Here is a 19,800-nt window from a genome sequence, read left to right as displayed (position 1 = left end):
AACTATAAAAATCCTACAAGACTCCATAAGCAGCAAAATGGCAGACATATGCCATAGCAATATCTTTACAGACACAGCTCCTAGGCCAGTGGAGACTAAGGAGAAAATAAACAAATGGGACTACATCAAAATAAAAAGGTTTTGCACAGCAAAAGAAACCAACTAAACAACAAGAAAGCCCACTGCATGGGAGAACATTTTTGCCAATGATATTTCAGATAAGGGTTTAATCTCCAACATTTACAGGGAACTCATACAACTTAACAAAAGGAAGATAAACGATCCAATTTAAAAAATGCACAAAGGATCTAAATAGACACTTTTCAAAAGAGGACATACAGAAGGCCGAGAGACATATGAATACATGCTTAAAGGCACTAATCATCCGAGAGATGCAAATCAAAACAACAATCTCATACATCAAATCTATACCATCTCATACCTATCAGAATGGCTATCATCAACAAATCAACAAACAACAAGTGCTGGCGGGATGTGGAGAAAAAGGAACCCTCCCACACTGGTTGGAATGCAGACTGGTGCAGCCACTGTGGAAGACAGTATGGAGTTTCCTTAAAAAGTTAAAAATGGAGCTCCCTTTTGACCCAGCAATCCAATTTCTAGGACTGTATCCAAAGAAACTAGAAACACCAATCAGAAAGGATATATGCACCCCTATGTTCATAACAGCACAATTTACAATAGCTAAGATTTGGAAACAGCCTAAGTGCCCATCAGCAGATGAGTGGATTAAAAAACTGTGGTACATCTACACAATGGAATACTACACCACTATAAAAAAGAAGGAACTTTTACCATTTGCAACAGCATGGATAGAACTGGAGAGCATTATGCTAAGCAAAGCAAGCCAGTTGGAGAAAGATAAATATCACATCTCATATGTAGCATATAATGATCAACATAATTTGATGAACAAGAATAGATCCAGAGACAAATGGCAGGGGAGGGGTAGGGTAAGAGAGCAACCAAAGGACTTGTATGCATGCATATTAGCATAACCAGTGGACACAGACACTGGGGCGGTGGGGACTTTCCCGGGGTGGGAATGGCGGGGGGTTGGGGGGACGTGTCAATTGGGGAAAAAGGAGACTTATGTAAAACTTTAGACAATAAAAAGAAAGAAAAGAAAAGGAAGAGAGGAAAGAAGGAAAGAAAAAAAGAAAAGGGAAGGGAAGGGAAGGGGAAAAGAAAAAAGAAAAGAAAAGATAAAGAGTAAACTTCATACTGGGTAACTAGAGAGAGACTTGCACACCATCATCAAGATGAAAAACAGGCCTCTGGCTCCACCTTCTCATTGAAGTGACCCTGCTTGTCCTCTCCACGAATCTGCACACCTGGTCTGGATTACAGCCCAGGACAGTATGCAGACAAAGAGACAGATGCCGAGCTCACTGACTCAGTGAGCACAGCTGAAGTAGATCATTAAACAAGCCCACTCCTGCCAAACAGCCCGCAGGGCTGGAACACTAAGGCTTCCTTGCTCCACTTTATGAAAAAGGCATGTATAGTAGAATAATTACCAGTTATCTGAGTGCTAATTCTTAAAGAGCAGCTAATGATATTAAAAATAAAGACCAGCCTAGCCATTGTGGCTCAGTGGTTTAGCATTGACTTATGAACCGAGAGGTCATGCTTCAATTCCCGGTCAGGGCACATGCCCAAGTTGCAGGATCGATCCCTAGTGGGGGCCATGCAGAGGGCAGTTGATTGATGATTCTCTCTCATTATTGATCTTTCTCTCTCTCTCTCTCTCGCTCTCGCTCTCGCTCTCGCTCTCGCTCTCGCTCTCCCTCCGTCCCTCCCTCCCTCTCCCTTCCTCTTTGAAATAAAAATAAATACAAAAAAGAGACAGAGTGGATGGCTAGGAGACTTTGAATACTTTGTATTGAAGTTGCATAGTTGCTACTTAAATTTAAATCCTTTAGGTTTAAAAATGATGCCTGGACCCCTTTAATGCAATAGTGAGATCTGCTGCAGTGTGTGGGACTTGGGGTGGGGCATTAGTCCTCCAAAATCAAGCACATTTGGGTGCCCCCTGTGTCTCGTCCGGTAAGGGCAGTGATTGCCTCTTTTCTCCTTCCCCTGCCCCCTTGTTCAATGCCCTCACTCCTGGAATTTGAGAGCCTGTGTGTAGGTGGTATACTGGCCCAGAATTTGGTATGAGTTGGGAAACAAATGAAGTTATTCCATGCTTTTCCCTCCACGCACCTCCCCCCAAATCATCAACTAAAAACCTATACAGTCAAACCTCTATTCTCAAACATCCCTTATCTCAAACAATTCAGTTCTCAACAAAGTTGTTCACAGAAAAACATCTTGGTTATTGAACAAAACTTCTTGACCCAACAGGCCTTTCATGCTGATACCTTACGATCAGTCATGCATCTCTCAGGTGACAAAAGAGATAATGAGCGAGTATGAGTCAGTTTACTGCTAAACCTCACATTGTTATCATATCAGGAAATTGTGCTGTGAATATTTTTGTGGTTTTTTGCTTTTGTTGCTGTTTATTATTAAATATATACAGTAATTCACCATAGGTTCTGAGAAGGTTAATGATAGCAGCAAAGTGAACAATGATAAAGCTTTAAAAAGAAATAATTGCAAAGTATGATAGAGGTGTTCGTGTGCATGATCTAGCTACCAAGTATGGCATGGCAAAATCGATGATTAGCATGATTTTAAAAAAATATTTTTATTGATTTTCATAGAGGAAGGGAAAGGGAGAGATAGAAACATCAATGAGAGAAAACAACTGATCCACTGCCTCTTGCATGCCCCCTACTGGAGATTGAGCCCGCAACCTGCCTGACTGGGAATAGAACCTGGAGCCAATAGAACCTGGGACCTCTTGGTACATGGGAAGACGCTTAATCCACTGAGCCACCACAACTGGGCGATTAGCACAATTTTAAAACATAAAGGGGCCATCAAGAGTGCTGATGTTGCTAAGGATGTGAAAGTGCTCATGAAACAAGGGTCACAGGCAATTTGGAAAGATTAAAATGGAATCATTTCGGGGCCTAGAATGGATTAACTCAATTTACTTTGTTTCTAACTAGAGACCCGGTGCACAGATTCATGCACCGGTGGGGTTCCTCAGCCTAGCCTGCGCCCTCTCGCAATACAAGACGCCTCGTGGGATGTTGAATAGCTGGTTTTGGCCCAATCCTCACAGGCCTAATCCAGACAGGAGGGAGCCCAATCCTGTGCATTGAGCATCTGTCCCCTGGTGGTCAGTGCGCGTCATAGCGACTAGTCAACCGCTCATTCGGTTGTTTGGTTGCTTAGGCTTTTATATATAGAGAAGTGAAAAAAAATGATTAGCTTTTCGAAAAAATCAGTTCTCGAACAGACTTCTGGAACAAATTAAGTTCGAGAACCAAGATTCCACTGTGTTAATAACCAGCAGATTACAGGTACCAAAAGCAGCCTTTAGAGAAGAAATGCCACTTGAAAAGTAAAACACCATGAACAATTATCAGCCTTAACCCTTCTCTTGATTTTTTCAGTCCTTTTCCCTGGGGGCCTTTCTTAGGTGGTAGATAATAAACTTAAAATAGGATTGTAGGGAAACTAAGATGGCGGCATTGGTAAATACCGGGAAATTGCTGCCTCCCACAACAACTTCAAAAATACAATGAAAAGACAAAACAGACATCATCCAGAACTAGGCTGGCTGAGTGGAAATTCTACAACTAGAAGGAAAGAAAAGCACACTGAGAGCCAGAGGAGCTGCGGAAGTAAAGTGCAGAGGTATGGAGGCTCGCATGCGCGGAAAGGGGCTGGCACCTGAGGACTCGGCTGTCTTTTTGAATCAGGAGGGAGGCACAAGCTCCCGACTGCTCTGAACTCTGGTTCCGGGAAGTCTCTGGGGACCCAGGACTCATACGGGGAGAAACTGGACTGTCTGGCAGCAGGCAGAACTCGGAACTCAAGGGCGGCTTTCCCTCAGAGGTGCTTGCAGCAATTACCGGGACACTGAGACGCGCGGCCCCTTAGGGCAGGGCTAAGGATCCACCATAGCTGCTTGCTCCGCCCTTTGATTCCCTGAGACCCCGCCCCACCCAGGCTGTGGCAGAGGCTTTTGCATATGAATGCCCTGGCCCTTTGCAACCTGAAAATTACCTAACAAATTGCAGCTGGGCCAGACAGACCCAGAACTTCCAAGAGAAGGCCCAAGGCCCCACAGCAGCTTGCATTGCTTCACAGCTGGGCCTCATCAGGGCACCTCCAAACTCCAAAAAAGGAAGAGGAATCTGCAGTTCTCTTCATAGCTCCTGCCGGGTAACCTCAGGCCGAGGCTAAATTAGCACCTCCTTAGATCCAAGAGCCAGTGTTGTCAGAGGGGGACCACCCGGATTACAACTCCTCAGATCCATAAGGGACACACTCAGGGCAGACTCAGTGAGCACCAAAGCCCCACTGAAGCAAGTCTTGCCCCAGAAGGGTGTCTTCAGCACAGAAGTTCTCCCACTGCAGACACAGCCGATTCTCACTGCCAGTTGGCCTGGAGGTCAATTCCTCCCAGTGATCCTACAGCAATCAAGGCATAACTACAACAAGACTGTGCACAAAGCCCACAAGGGGGTGCACCAAGAGTGTCCACCTCAGGTAACTGGGGAGGCTGAGCCACTGGGCCCTACAGGACATCTAGCACGCAAAACCACTCTACCAACACAGGGAAGCATAAAAAATGCGGAGACAAAGAAACAGGTCACAAATGACAGAAATGGAGGAAAGCAAACGACTGGATATAGAGTTCAAAACCATGTTTATAAGGTTTTTCAAGAATTTTATGGAAACCGCCGATAAATTTAGTGAGACCCTGGAGGATATGAAAAAAGACCAACTAGAAATTAAGCATACACTGACTGAAATAAAGAATAATATACAGAGATCCAACAGCAGACAAGAGGATGCCAAGAATCAAGTCAAAGATTTGAGATACAAAGAAACAAAAAATACCCAACCAAAAAAGAAAAAAGATTCCAAAAATATGAAGATAGTGTGAGGAGCCTCTGGGACAACTTCAAGCATACCAACATCAGAATTATAGGGGTACCAGAAGAAGAGAGAAGGCAAGATATTGAAAACCTATTTGAAGAAATAATGACAGAAAACTTCCCCTACCTGGTGAAAGAAATAGACTTACAAGCCCAGGAAGCACAGAGAACCCTAAACAAAAGGAACCCAAAGAGGACCACACCAAGACACATCATAATTAAAATGCCAAGAGCAAAAGACAAAGAGAGAATCTTAAAAGCAGCAAGAGAAAGACAGTCAGTTACCTACAAGGGAGTACCCATACGACTGTCAGCTGATTTCTCAACAGAAACCATGCAGGCCAGAAGAGAGTGGCAAGAAATATTCAAAGTGATGAATAGCAAGAACCTACAACCAAGATTACTTTATCCAGCAAAGCTATCATTCAGAATAGAAGGTCAGATGAAGAGCTTCACAGATAAGAAAAAGCTAAAGGAGTTCATCACCACCAAACCAGCATTATATGAAATGCTGAAAGGTATTCTTTAAGAAGAGGAAGAAGAAAAAGGAACTCTTACCATTTGCCACAGCATGGATGGAACTGGAGAGCCGATAAATACCACATGATCTCACTCATTTGTGGAATATAATGAACAACATAAACTGATGAACAAGGACTGATCCAGAGACGGAGAGGCATTGATTGGACTGTCGGGCCTGGGAGGGAAGGTAGGGGAGGGTGGGGGGAAGGGGGAAAGATCAACCAAAGGACTTATATGCAAGCATATAGGCCTAACCAATGGAAACGGACAACGGGGGCGTGAGGGCATGAGCGGGGTGTGGGGGAAGGGGGTAACGTGGGGATAAGGACACATATGTAATATCTTAATAAAAAATATATTTTAAAAAAAAAAGGATTGTACTTTACTCTTATACCTCCCCACCCAGCACTGTTACTGGCACAGCAGACAACAGAGCCCTGAGGGAATGGGATATTACAACCAAGATTGGGAGAGGGAGGACAGACAAGTTCTTGGACAGTCAAGTCTACAGCAGCTGGGGAAGGAAGGTGGCTCCTTAGAGCTCACTGGGTGCCAACAAGGGTCATGTTGGCAGAGCAGAGGCAAAGGCAGGCGAGAAAGAAGAACAGAAAGGAAAAATACACACAGAGGAAAGATACTGTGTTTTTGTATTTGAATAAAATGCCAAGATTACATGGGCTCTTCAGATTCTTTTGTTTTAGCTAGGGTTACTCAGAATAAATGAACTATTCAGAGAGTTCAGATTTAGGTAATATTTGCAATAGTGGGCATTAATACAGGGGTATCTACCTCTTTTTATCCAGTGGTACTGCTGTTTCTTAAAGACCAATGTATATTACTCAAGTTAGAAGAACTATTAGAATATGTAAAATCCAGTTGTTGGAAAGACGGTCATGGCACCCTCCCCAACTTCACCCTCCTGTTTCATGCTACAGTCTGTGTCCCTCTGCCCACACCTGAAGTGCCTCACCTTGCTCTACTTTTTCCTTTTTCAGTAGTACCTCTTGCCTTCCAATATACCCCATGAACTACTTATCTATTATATTTATTGTTTACTGTTTCCATCTCCTTGCTGCAGTAAAAGTACCATGAGGGCAAAGTTCTTTGCTTTGTTCACTGAAGTATTCCCAGCATCTAGCTTGTTTGATGTGTAGCAGGCACCCAACCAATACTGAGTAAGAAAAGTAGAAAAACAAACTACAAAGAAATGGATATAAAATTATCCTGTTTTTGTTTTGCAAAATACCTAGATAATAATACATGTACTATAGGAAAAATTATAGACAGAGACACCACATCTTAGATAATAATTACTCCCAGAGGAATAGGATCACAGGAGATTTTCTGTCATATGTTTCCCATTTTTACAATAAATATTACTTTTGAAGTAGAAAATAATGCTATAACAAAGTAAGGATTAAAGAATTTGGTTAGGCCTAAAAGAAGGACCTTTATTTATTTTGTGGGGACATAGGTTACAGTGAAAGAAAGTTATATTGTTACAAGAGCCTTTTTCAAAAGTTTGATGTTTTGATAATCTTGACTTGGTTTTTTTGAACTTAGATAAGACTCGCCTCATTTGTGAACTGATAGGGTTTCACAGAGGGGTCATCTAATTTTATTTTCTCAGTAATCTAATAATAATTTTACCTAGCATACCATTTGGAGGCCCTTCTTAGGTGGTAGATAATAAACTTAAAATAGGATTGTACTTTACTCTTCTATCTCCCCACCCAGCACTGTTACTGGCACATGGCAGACATACATAGGTGAGCAAGTGAGTGATACCCTTGGGGGGTATAGGATGGTAGGATTGCCTGCGAACTGGGTGGAAGGCAAGGAGAAGTGTCAGGAAGCTGAAGGGCCTTCTTATTCTGAGCTCAGCTCTTCACATATCCTGCAAAGAGCTGGTCAGCAAAAGGTGCTTCTTGGACTGCAGCTCATAATGGGCAGAACATGAGTCCTGTTCATCACAGGAGCTCTGGGGTGCATTGTTTTACAGGGAGTGTCTCCCTAAGGCAAATACTCAGAGAGCAGGTGCAGAATTACAGCTTATACTAATTCTGCCTCTTGTTAAATAAAGGCAGAGGTGGCCTCGTGAGATCCTGTGTGCAGTGTAGAGTATCAGTTATACAGCATTTTATTTTATATTTGCTAATCTAATTATTTTGAGATTTCTCATCTTCAAAAAATTTTATTCATTTTTCCAAACTACTGAAAAGAACATTGACATTAAAGAAAAAAAGAATATTCCTTTCAGGAAAAAAGTTCAGTGGATATGTTTTTTAAAAAAATACTTTTTCTAAGCATATACTGCCTATTTATTTATCTTTGGTAATCTTCACCCAAGGATATTTTTTCCATTGATTTTTAGAGATAGGAGGAGGGAGGGACAGGGAGAAAGAGAGAGAGAGAGAGAGAGAGAGAGAGAGAGAGAGAGAGAGAGAGAGAGAGAGAGAGAGAAAGAGAAAGAGAAAGAGAGAGAGAGATTGGATGCCTCCTGCATGCACACCATCAGGTGCAGGGGATTGAACCTGTAACACAAGTACGTGCCCTTGACCAGGAATCGAACCCACAACTCAGGTGCTGGGCTGATACTCCATCCACTGAGCTACACCAGCCAGGGCATATACTATCTATTTTAAATGAATCAGTTAAGATAGAGAAATGCCAGGTCATGTATCCTTACCCCGAAATGATATATTTGAAAGGGGATGTCTTATTTTCAGGATAAAACGTTTTGTTTGTTTTTTTCATTTTACTGAAGTGTCATTTTACTAAAGTATTAAAATCTAAGACTCTGCTGAGCACCCAGCATGTGCTAGGCATGTGGGTAAGTTTTCCACAGGCACAGGCGTGTGGGGAGCGGAGGTCTTTTCTTCCTGGGGGCCTGGGAGGCTTCACATTAAGGGAAAATTGGCTCTTCGGTTCACTTGCCCCTCATTTTCAGGCAGACACTTAGGAAATGATTGCACTCCCATGAAAGATAGCTTCTACATAATTCAAGATTGTCCTGGATCCCTCTCATCAGAGAGGAAGAAAAGCCATATGAATTATTTACAGAGCATCAAGTTATTTCCTTTCATGAGCTCCGACTTTGTTTTTGTCTCTGCAAACTGAGATTTTGTTTATCCATGAATAGTTTTCCCTGGGGCCTGAAAAATATGACTCTTTAATTATGAATGAGATTTTTTGTTTGAGTCCATGTTAACTAAAACATGCAAAATAAACTGTGTTTTTCATTAGATCCCTTCCAGGTCCCCACAAAGACAGAACCAACAAAAGAACCAGCAGTTCAACCAGCACCCACCAGAAAGCCCACTGTGATTCGAATTCCAGCCAAACCAGGAAAATGTAAGCACTTCTATGCCTTCTTTATTTGCTCTCCAAGAGCCTGGGGATAATACATGCTCTTTTATCAATGTCTGCTTTGAAAGTATGTGTGATCAGCCATTTATTATCATTTGTAGTCTAGGACATTTAAAAGCAAGTTGTTGTTGTTGTTTTTTTTACAATTCTTTAGACAATTAGTACAGTAAATTTGGATTTTATTTCTTTTTAACAATGTCTTTAAGTAGAGAGAATAGAGGGAGACTAAAACTCAGAATAATTATAATATCCTCTGGTGCCTCTGGTAAAGATATGGTAGGAAAGGAATTAAAACTGATGGCAAATGAAGTTATATATGTCTATCATAGAGAGCATATTATCCCATTATATATAGGAAGTATATTACTTCAGTCAGCACCCTTATAAATTGGAATAATAGTTCTGAAATCCTGAAACGGGTATATTGAGGAAGCACCTTTACTTATTATCCTGACAAAGCTCCAGAAACTATATTTGAGAGAACTGAATTGCCAGTTTCCAGAGAGTTATTTCCCAAGAATTTTATCATTACAATTATCAAGCAATGCATATATGCCGTGGAGGAAGAAAAGTAAGACTTTTGGTGTCTGAAGAACTTGGAATGGATAAGTGAAGGAAGGAACAGCTTTGTGGTGCAAAACCCCTGGCTCTTGTTTGAACCTGTCAGCTCCTTCCCCTGGGGACCTGTTCCTTCTAACTAGGATGTTCTTTTCCCAGATATCTGCATGGCTCCCCTCTTTACCATTCCTTCGGGTCTTTGCTCAAATGCCACTATTCTCTTTGAGACTTCTGCTGACCACATTATTTGAAATTGGAAATCTCCATCTCCCCACATACCCACTCCGGATAATTCCTATGTCCCTGCCTGCCAGTCAGCTGTCTCCTCTCTCCTTGCATATTGTTACTACTTTGTACCTGTAATTGTTTGTCACAACAATATCATCCTATACTAATAAAAGACAAACATACAAATTGACCATACTTTCACTACGCCTTGAGCCACGCCCACCAGCCAATCAGAGCGACTATATGCAAATTAACCCAACCAAGATGGCGGCCAGCTGCCATGAAGTGGGGGGTGATCAGGAGGCTTGCTTGCTCCAGTGATGGAGGAAGTCAAGCTTCCCCGCCTGCTGCGGCCCAGCTCTGAGCTCCACTGAAAGCAACGAATTATAGAAGGTAAATAAATCCCAGAATAAAAATAAATAAATAAATAAATAAAGGAGAGGCTGGGAGCTTACGTCGCCAGGGTGCTTGGCCAGCCTGAAAACGGCCCTCAGCCCCTTACCAGACTGGTCAGGCACCCCAGTGGGGACCCCCCCACCCTAAAGGGGGTGTGGCCAGCCTGAAAACAGCCATCAGCCCCTCACCCAGGCTGGCCAAACCTCCATGGAGTGAGGGTCCCCAATGGGGTGGACATCCTCCGAGGGGTCCCACACTGCAAGAGGGCATAGGCCGGGCTGAGGAACCCCCGAGTACACAAATTTTTGTGCATCGGGCCTCTAGTATCCTAAATAATTCATTACTTCCTTGTTAAGAATAAGGTAACTGCAGCACAGAGAAAGGCTTCCAGATGGTGACTGAGTTGGAATGTTCCTGTGTCTTAATTCCCAGAGCAGCGCTGTCTCTCACTGAGAACACTTATCTCTAAATCATTGTTTGTCTAGTAGTTGGCCTGGGTATTTTCCTCCTTTTGAGTGTTTTCCTGTCTCTGGATAAAATAGGAACCTGACAGATCATCCTCTCGCTACAGGTTTTTCCTGTGAAATGGAGGCAGAGTGTCTTTTGAAAGAATGGGAAAACCTCCCACCTCCTTTAAATGCCTACACCATGCGTAAAAGATGGTTTTAGCCTCCTTTGTGTGTTGCAATCATCCCCTCTCCATGTGTTTTTGCACACAGATTTTAATTAGTTGTCACTAATTAAATCTGGTCATCTTTGTTTTCTTCTTTTTAAAATAAGTTGGGAGTCCACGATGATGGAGGTAAGGATGTAGTTTGGCTGTAAGGATATTATTTGTTAAATTGAGGGGGCAGTTATGCCCATTAATCTGGAGCTAATGGATTCCAAAACACATTTAATGATTTGGATGGGGTAAGGTTGACTACCCCACCTGTTAAGAAGCAGCATGCCTATTACAATGAGCATAGTCTTTTGAGTTCAAAACCCTGGTTCTGACAATTACTAGCATTAAAACCTTGGGTGACTCATATATTATCTTCTCAGTTTCAGTTTCTTCATCTGAAAAACGGGTAGAATATTATTTAGTGTCCAATAGGTCTTTCTTCAAAGATGGAAATATTCCAGATCTGTGCTGTACAATATGGTAGCCACTAACCATATGCGGCTATTGGGTACTTAAAATGTGGCTAGTGTAACTGAGGAACTGAAATCTTAATTTTATTTAATTTTAAGTAAGTAAGAAATACATTTAAATCACCACATATAACTACTAGCTAGTGGGGTGCACAGATCTAGTGCATAGATAGATGTTCGTTGGAGAAATGTATGTGAATAAAGTACCTTAACTTAATGCCTGGCACATAGAAAGTTCTCAAAAATGTTGGCTGCTGTCATAATGATTTAGCATTATTTTTACTCTCTATAAAATATTTCATAACTAATGTCTACTAACCCATCAGTTTTCTGAAGTTTGCTGGGAGTTCTTTCTCACTTGCATGGCTAGCTATCCATCTTTGTGTGGATCTTTTACAGTAGCTATTTTCCTAAGGAACCAAGCTGCAGTCATTTCATTCTTTTGAATCCCCAAAGACCAGAAATTATTGATGAATTACTGCTATTTTTCCAGGTTTACATGAGGATCCACAAAGCCCACCTCCTCTCCCTATTGAAAAGCCTATTGGAAACACTTACAGTACAGTATCTGGAAAACCCAGTAATGTTGACAGAACTAGAGACTTGGTAAGTGGTCGTTATAGAGTGTTGTAGGTTGAAGACCCACTGATGCGCTAATTTAAATATGTGCAAATTATTTTACTGGTCAGATTAAAAAAATATCTTATTACAAATCAGGTTCTAAGTCTCATGTACTTATTTTAATGTGATACTTTATATTTTACAAACCCCTATAGAACAAAAGAATTAGGCCAATTCATTGTACTTCATCATAAAATAATTTGTCCTATCCTATCTAATAAAAGATAAACAGGGTAATTGTCCGTACCTTCACTATGCTTCCCATTGGCTAATCCAGACGATATGCAAATTAATTGCCAAGAAAGATGGCAGTTAATTTGCATACGTAGGCGCAATGATGGGAGGCAAAAGGGGAAGGACAGAAGAACGGTGATCAGAGACCCAGGCAGCAGGCAAGAGCCAGGGGGCAGGGCAAAGGTGGCCCTGGGGACCGCCTTTGCCCTGCCCCCCCGGCCCTGGATTGGAGAACCGGGGCCGCCTTTGCCCACCCCCCAGCCGGTGATCACAATCAGAAAGCCGGGCGCAGGCAAGGTGGCACCCCCGGGACCCAGGAGCCGCTTTGCCTGCGGCCCATGATCCTGATCGCGAAAGTCGAGGCATGCCTAAGGATTTTTTGTACATGTCCCACAGTCTAGAACAGTGATGGCGAACCTTTTGAGCTCGGCGTGTCAGCATTTTGAAAAACCCTAACTTAACTCTGGTGCCATGTCATTTATAGAAATTTTTTGATATTTGTAACCATAGTAAAACAAAGACTTATATTTTTAATATTTATTTTATATATTTAAATGCCATTTAACAAAGAAAAATCAACCAAAAAAATGAGTTCGTGTGTCACCTCTGACACGCGTGTCATAGGTTCGCCATCACTGGTCTAGAAGCAGAGTCAGAATCAAGAAGTGGAGTCTTACCTCAGTGCTGGGGTGTTTAAAAGTATCTAAAAATAGCAGTTCCATTGTGTAGTCCACCATCATGTTTGCCCCGACGGGAGGCATGCTGAGGACTTCCAGGGCAGCCCTATAACCTCCAGGCGGCAACAGCAGCTCTGGAGAGCGAAAAACTGCAGCACTTCCTGTGTCCGAAGTGCTAGCACCGCAAATCTTGGCCTGTCTCCAGCACAGCAGAGAAAGGCTGAGAGAGGAGAGGTGGGTACGGTGGCTCCAGTGGTCCAAATCCTGTCATTGTCTGCATTACCTAGCCTCCGCGCTCTCCAGAGCAGCCTCAGTGCCAGTGCAGAGGCGGCTTTGGAAAGGGTGGTGGTGAGGAGAATGCTTCTGACTCTGGATACCCAGTGAAACTGCGGTCAGGAGCCTTTCTAGGGTTGGCAGGAAAACGTGGCAATGAGTGAAGAATAATGTCTCAAAATGAAGCGGGTTTGTTTTTTTTTCTCATCAGCAAAATGTGAATATTACCTAACCCACAGACTGCAAGAATTAATTGAAATAAAATTCCAGAAATCGTATAATGGCCGGGCTGAAGTAGATAGGTTGGTTGAGCATGAGTGTGGTCCTGTGCATGGAAAGGTTGCAGGTTCGATTCTAGGTCAGGGCACAGCCTGGCACATACTTGGGTTTCAAGTTGGATCCCTGGTCAGGGCTCCTAAGGAAAGCAACAGCAGGGATGTTTCTTACATTGATGTTTCTCTCTCTCTATCCCTTTCCCTTGCACTCTCTCTAAAAATCAATGGAAAAATGAACTAATGCCATATCTATAAACGTGGATAATCTAAAAAAAAAAAAAAAAAAGTGGGGGGGCCCTAACTGGTTTGGCTCAGTGGATAGATCATCAGCCTGCAGACTGAAGGGTTCCAGGATCGATTCCAGTCAAGGGCATGTACCTTGGTTGCAGGCACATCCCCAGTTGGGGGTGTGCAGGAGGCAGCTGATCAATGTTTCTCTCTCTTTGATGTTCCTAACTCTCTATCCCTCTCCCTTCCTTTCCATTAAAAAAAAATCGATATATTTAGAAGAAAAAAAAAACGGGTAAAAGAGGTTGAATATGTACTGTATAATTTAATTTAAAGTATGTAAAAAAAATAACTTTTTAGGGGCATATATGTTATCTATACTAAAAAAAGGGTAATATGCTAATTAGACCAGACATCTTTCGGACATCCATCCAGACATCCTTCTGGACAAAGCCACTGTGTTGGGGGCCAAGGCAGAAGCTGTTACAAGCGATCAGGCTGGCAGGGGAGGGCACTTAGGGGCAACCAGGCCACCAGGGGAGGGCAGTTAGGGGTGACCAGGCTGGTAGGGGAGGGCAGTTAGGGGTGATCAGGCTGGCAGGCAGAGGCAGTTAGGGGTGATCAGGCAGGCAGGGGAGCAGTTAGGGGCGATCCAGCTGGCAGGGCAGCAGTTGGGGTGATCAGGCCGGCAGACAGAGGTGCTTAGAGGTGATCAGGCAGGCAGGCAGAGAGGTTAGGGGTGATCAGGCAGAGGTGGTTAGGGGTGATCAGGCAGACAGGGAAGCAGTTAGGGATATCAGGCAGGCAGGCAGAGTGGTTAGGGGCGATCAGGCAGGTAAGCAGGTGAGCTGTTAGGAGCCAGCAGTCTCAGATTGTGAGAGGGGTCCTGGATTGGAGATGGTGCAGGCCGGGCTGAGGGACCCCTCCCATACACGAATTTTGTGCACCAGGCCTCTAGTACCTATATAATGGCCTCCTTTCTTTCATTTCTAGTCATCTTTTTTTTTTATCTTTATGGTTGAAAGTATTACATAGTTCCTCCTTTTTCTCCCGTTAACCTCTTTAAGCCCGTTTCTGTTCCCCCCCACCCCACCCCACCCTCACCACCCCATTGTCTGTGTCCATGGGTTATGTTTTATGTATACAAGTTCATTGGTTGATCTCTTCCCATTCACCCTCCCCTGCCTTCCCTCTGAGGTTCAACAGTATGTTCAAGCTTCTATGACTCTGGGTCTATTTTTTGATCAGCCATCTCTTCTAAATGGCCCTAATAATGAGGAAGTTATGAAAAATCTCTAAAAACCTGTACTATTTGTGGAAATAGATTTATTTCAATGATCAGTTTTTATTTAAAATATCAATTAGTGCCGAAACCGGTTTGGCTCAGTGGATAGAGCGTCAGCCTGTGGACTGAAAGGTCCCAGGTTCGATTCCGGTCAAGGGCATGTACCTTGGTTGCGGGCACATCCCCAGTGGGGAGTGTACAGGAGGCAGCTGGTCGATGTTTCTCTCTCATCGATGTTTCTAACTCTCTATCTCTCTCCTTTCCTCTCTGTAAAAACTCAATAAAATATATTAAAAAAAAAAAAAAAAGACAAAAAAATAATAATAAAATAAAATAAAATATCAATTAGTGACATAATTTTAAGATAATTACCATAGCCGAAACCGGTTTGGCTCAGTGGATAGAGCACCGGCCTGCGGACTAAAAGGTCCCAGGTTCGATTCTGGTCAGGAGCATGTACCTGGGTTGTGGGCATATCCCCAGTAGGAGATGTGCAGGAGGCAGCTGATCGATGTTTCTTTCTCATCGATGTTTCTAACTATCTCTCTCCCTTCCTCTCTGTAAAAAATCAATAAAATATATTTTAAAAAAAAAGATAATTACCATAAAAATGTGTTACTCTGAAATTTAGGGGAGAACTATTTTTAAATTTTAAAAAATAGTGCTTTACCATGTGCTTCTTAACAAATTGTGGGCCAAGAGTTTTATACATACTTTTTTTCCCTTCAACCTTAATACAATTTCCCTATACTTTTTGAAATTCCCATATGATAGATAATCTTTAAGGTTTGTTTCAAAAGGAACCAATTTTTAAAGTCTGTGAAACAAATTTTCAGTTCAAATTTCATAATAGTTTTGCATTGTGTATTAACTATGCTTATTTTACATGCCAAACTATCTAATCATCTAGTTGAAGAGAAATATCTTGGAAGAAGACATTAAATTGAATTAGCCAAGATCAAGTTAAGGAGATTTTTCTGTAGGCTGAATTGAAATTTAGTGATCACCTGTATTTTCAAAGTGATCACTTACATTTTAATAAATTTTTATTAATACTGGGCCCAAAAATTCCCAAAGAGGATGATAGGGCCCCTACCATACTATTGTTGAATAGGAAAGTCCAAAATTTCCACAGAGGAGAAAGTATCTGAGAAGGCTACAGCATCTGCTCTAAAGGATTATACAAGAGAGTGAGAGAATAATGAGTAGGCGTACATATCGTTCATTTAAGTCATGGGCTTTGTAAGCCATAACGCTCTATTAAAGCACGCGGTATTACATTTGGTGTTAAGCAGTCCACAAAGCAACTCCTGCATTTTAGAAAAACAAGAAAAGGAAGTTAGAATAAACTAAGCCATCTGGAGAAGTACTATATTCACATTTTTTTTGTACCTCACATGACCAACATGAGGAAAATCCTGTCTGCACTATTTATAAGGTAGGGGTGGGGGGTCAAAGCATTCTGTGCTAAACTGTAATAAATACATCTCATAATAGACACACTGGGTCTGAAGGAAGAAGAGATGAGAAACAGACCACAAGTTAAATAATTTGGCTGAAATCACACAAATAGATAGCCAGAAAGTCAAATCTATGAGAAATTCCTTTCGTTTGAGAGTTATAGTTACTGAATGATTTTGGACCAGAGGCCATAAAGACTTCAGGTGTGGGTGAGGATCGGTGGGAAAACTTTCTCCAGCGTAACGACCCATGAGGACAGGCTTGGTCTTTGCCACTTTGTCTTCTTATGTGGCACAGCATAAAACCCTATCCTGTTTCTCATGCCTTCCGTGCTGAGGAACTTTCCATCTCAGGACAATGGCTATCGTTGCCAAATCTCACTTTCTTCACTTAAACAATGAAGGGCTCCATGGTGAGGAGCATCAGGAGCCACTGGAGCCATTCTGCCAGCAGAGGCAGATGTTCTGTGTGCCGTGTTGCCCACCATGGGAACCCAAGACTCCCAAAGCCTTCCCCAAGGAGGCTGCCAGCTAGGGCAGGAGGGTGTCACAGGTACAGCACAGAATGTGGCTCATGAATTCAGGACAAAGAGGGTACCAGTTCCTGGAGAAAGAAGAGAAGAAGCATCTGCGAACAAAAAAGATGGCATCTATAGGGTCAGTACAGCAGAAAAACCAACTTCTCCAGGAACTAAAATGCCTATCCACACACATTACATAAAAAGCCAGAATGTTACTCATTATATTCCATAAATGAGTGAGATCGTGTGATATTTATCTTTCTCTTACTGGCTTATTTCACTTAGCATAATGCTCTCCAGTTGCATCCATGCTGTTGCAAATGGTAAGAACTCCTTTTTTACCGCAGCATAGTACTCCATTGTGTAGATATACCACAGTTTTTTAATCCACTCATCTGCAGATGGGCACTTAGGCTGTTTCCAAATCTTAGCTATTATAAATTGTGCTGTTATGAACATAGGGTTGCATATATCCTTTCTAATTGGTGTTTCTAGTTTCTTGGGATATATTCCTAGAAGTGGGATCACTGGGTCAAATGGGAGTTCCATTTTTAGTTTTTCGAGGAAACTCCATATTGTTCTCCAGTGGTTGCACCAGTCTGCATTCCCACCAACAGTGCATGAGGGTTCCTTTTTCTCCACATCCTCACCAGCACTTGTCATTTGTTGATTTGTTGATGATAGCCATTCTGACAGGTGTGAGATGGTACCTTATTGTCATTTTGATTTGCATCTCTCGGATGACTAGTGACTTTGAGCATGTTTTCATATGTCTTTTGGCCTTTCTTCTGTCTTCTTTCGAAAAGTATCTATTTGGGTTCATTGCCCATTTTTTGATTGGGTTGTTTATCTTCCTTTTGTTAAGTTGTATGAGTTCCTGTAAATGTTGGAGAGTAAATCCTCATTGGTGATAACATTTGCAAATATGTTCTCCCATGCAGTGGACTTTCTTGTTGTTTTGTTGATGGTTTCCTTTGCTGTGCAAAAACTTTTTATTTTGATGTAGTCCCATCTGTTTATTTTCTCTTTAGTTCCCAATGCCCTAGGAGATGTATCAGTGAAGAAATTGCTTCGGCATATGTCTGAGATTTTGCTGCCTGTGGATTCCTCTAGGATTTTTATGGTTTCCCGTCTTATGTTTAAGTCCTTTATCCATTTTGAGTTTATTTATGTGTATGGTGTAAGTTGGTGGCCTAGTTTCATTTTTTTTGCATGTATATGTCCAATTTTCCCAACACCATTTATTGAAGAGGCTGTCTTGACTCCATTGTATGTTCATTCAAAGAGGTCAGAGCAACTCCAGTTAGGTGTGGAATATTATTGAAGAGGAGGAAAGCACTAATCAGTAATCTCCCAAAGACTGTTGGCAGAACCTCTGCATAAACCTGAATTTAAGCAAATACTAAGGCAGTGGCTTCTGCAAGAACAGTTTCCCTATACTCAGTGTGTCAGATACAGCAGTGCCTTTCAAAAGGTGCCTAATGTTCATCGGGGATTTGAGGATACTGCCTTTTTTCTGATTTAGAGTTTGCTCATTGTAGAAAATTGAGAAAAAGATATTTAAGATTTTTATAAAATGCCACCATCTGGAGAAAACTACATCTAGTATTTGGTACTAGATTAGGATTATATGGTATGTATTTATTACAGTACATCTATAACTTTCTATGTCAAATTTATACATCTGTATTTTTTAAAAGTTGCTTTTAATTATTAAGTTGTCTAAAAACTATAATGTTGAGAAGAAACAACAAAAGTTCCTGCCTATCTGCTAGAATGTTTTTCTGCTTTCTTGTTTTAATTTTTAAAGTGGCCAAAGAAATAATTGAGTTTTTTGAGTATCATAGCAGTATTTGTCAGGGGGAAATATCAGCAGCAGCGTATTTATAAGGCATGGATTATAGTCCGGAATATTGCAGGGTTTATGAGCTGGTGACTCTCTTCACTACATTAACTGAACTCATTAGTGAAACCAAGTTTTAAGGGCAAGCTTAATTTGTTTTTAAAAATGGGGTTTTAAAACATTGAAACACATTTCAGTTATCACAGTTATTGGCAATTAATCATTTGGTACTTAAGAAAAAGTTATAAATATTCAGTCTGAATTAAAATCCATTGAAGTGAGTTTTAACTCATTTATATAAGAGAAGGAGTGAAACAGTCTTAGTTCAAAGATCTCCCAAGGTATAGTTAAACCTCCTTTAAAAAAAAAAAAGGGCACCGAAACCGGTTTGGCTCAGTGGATAGAGCGTCGGCCTGCAGACTGAAAGGTCCCAGGTTCAATTCCGGTCAAGGGCATGTACCTGGGTTGCGGGCACATCCCCAGTGGGAGATGTGCAGGAGGCAGCTGATCGATGTTTCTCTCTCATCGATGTTTCTAACTTTCTATCTCTCTCCCTTCCTCTCTGTGAAAAATCAATAAAATATATTAAAATAAATAAATAAGGGCAGTGTAATTTTAAAGGGCTGGCATTTTTCTCCTTTTGAGGTCCTGGAGAAATATTATTTCCTGGAAGTCAGTGCTTAGAAAGTAGAAAAGGTTAAAAAAGGAGATTCAATTAGAATTAGAATAATTTGGTGAGGACTTTTCCCTCGAAAAAAAGTTTTAATTTCTCATTCAACAGAAGATATGAAAATATTTTCCATGTATTATATTCATTTCCCAATCCTTGGGCTACACCATCTCCATGAAAGTTACTTAAATGACCCAGTTTGAAGCCCTTTCCCTAGAAAAATCTTTCTATAGATCTCCACACTTCCAATTTCTCTCATGTGCTATTAAGCTAAAACATTCCAAGCTGTCTTTTGTTTTTCACATGACCCCCTATACTCTTTCCTACAAAACTCTTCTCAGAACTGGCATGGTGGAGAGTCATCCTGTATACCAAAAGGTTGTGGGTTTGATCCCCAGTTGGGGGACATATGTCTGTCTCTCTCTCTATCTCTCTCTCTCTCTCCCTCTCCCCCTCTCCCTCTCTCCACCCCCTCTCTC

At 41.7% G+C, this 19,800-nt stretch overlaps 1 protein-coding gene across 9 annotated transcripts in view; it reads left to right on the top strand.

Moving 5' to 3' along the window:
- Window positions 1–19,800, top strand: part of SH3D19 (SH3 domain containing 19) — a 175,825-nt gene that overhangs the window by 127,037 nt on the left and 28,988 nt on the right. For all 9 annotated transcript variants that reach the window (XM_036312674.1, XM_036312667.1, XM_036312675.1 and 6 more), the window contains 2 exons: window positions 8,796–8,903; window positions 11,728–11,840. In XM_036312674.1, coding sequence (XP_036168567.1) covers window positions 8,796–8,903; window positions 11,728–11,840 — 221 coding nt within the window. The remainder of the gene's footprint in view (window positions 1–8,795; window positions 8,904–11,727; window positions 11,841–19,800) is intronic.

Source organism: Myotis myotis, unplaced genomic scaffold (assembly GCF_014108235.1).
Source record: "Myotis myotis isolate mMyoMyo1 unplaced genomic scaffold, mMyoMyo1.p scaffold_m19_p_6, whole genome shotgun sequence".
NCBI classification, from domain to species: Eukaryota; Metazoa; Chordata; class Mammalia; order Chiroptera; family Vespertilionidae; genus Myotis; species Myotis myotis.
This window is presented reverse-complemented; position numbering and strand designations above follow the sequence as displayed.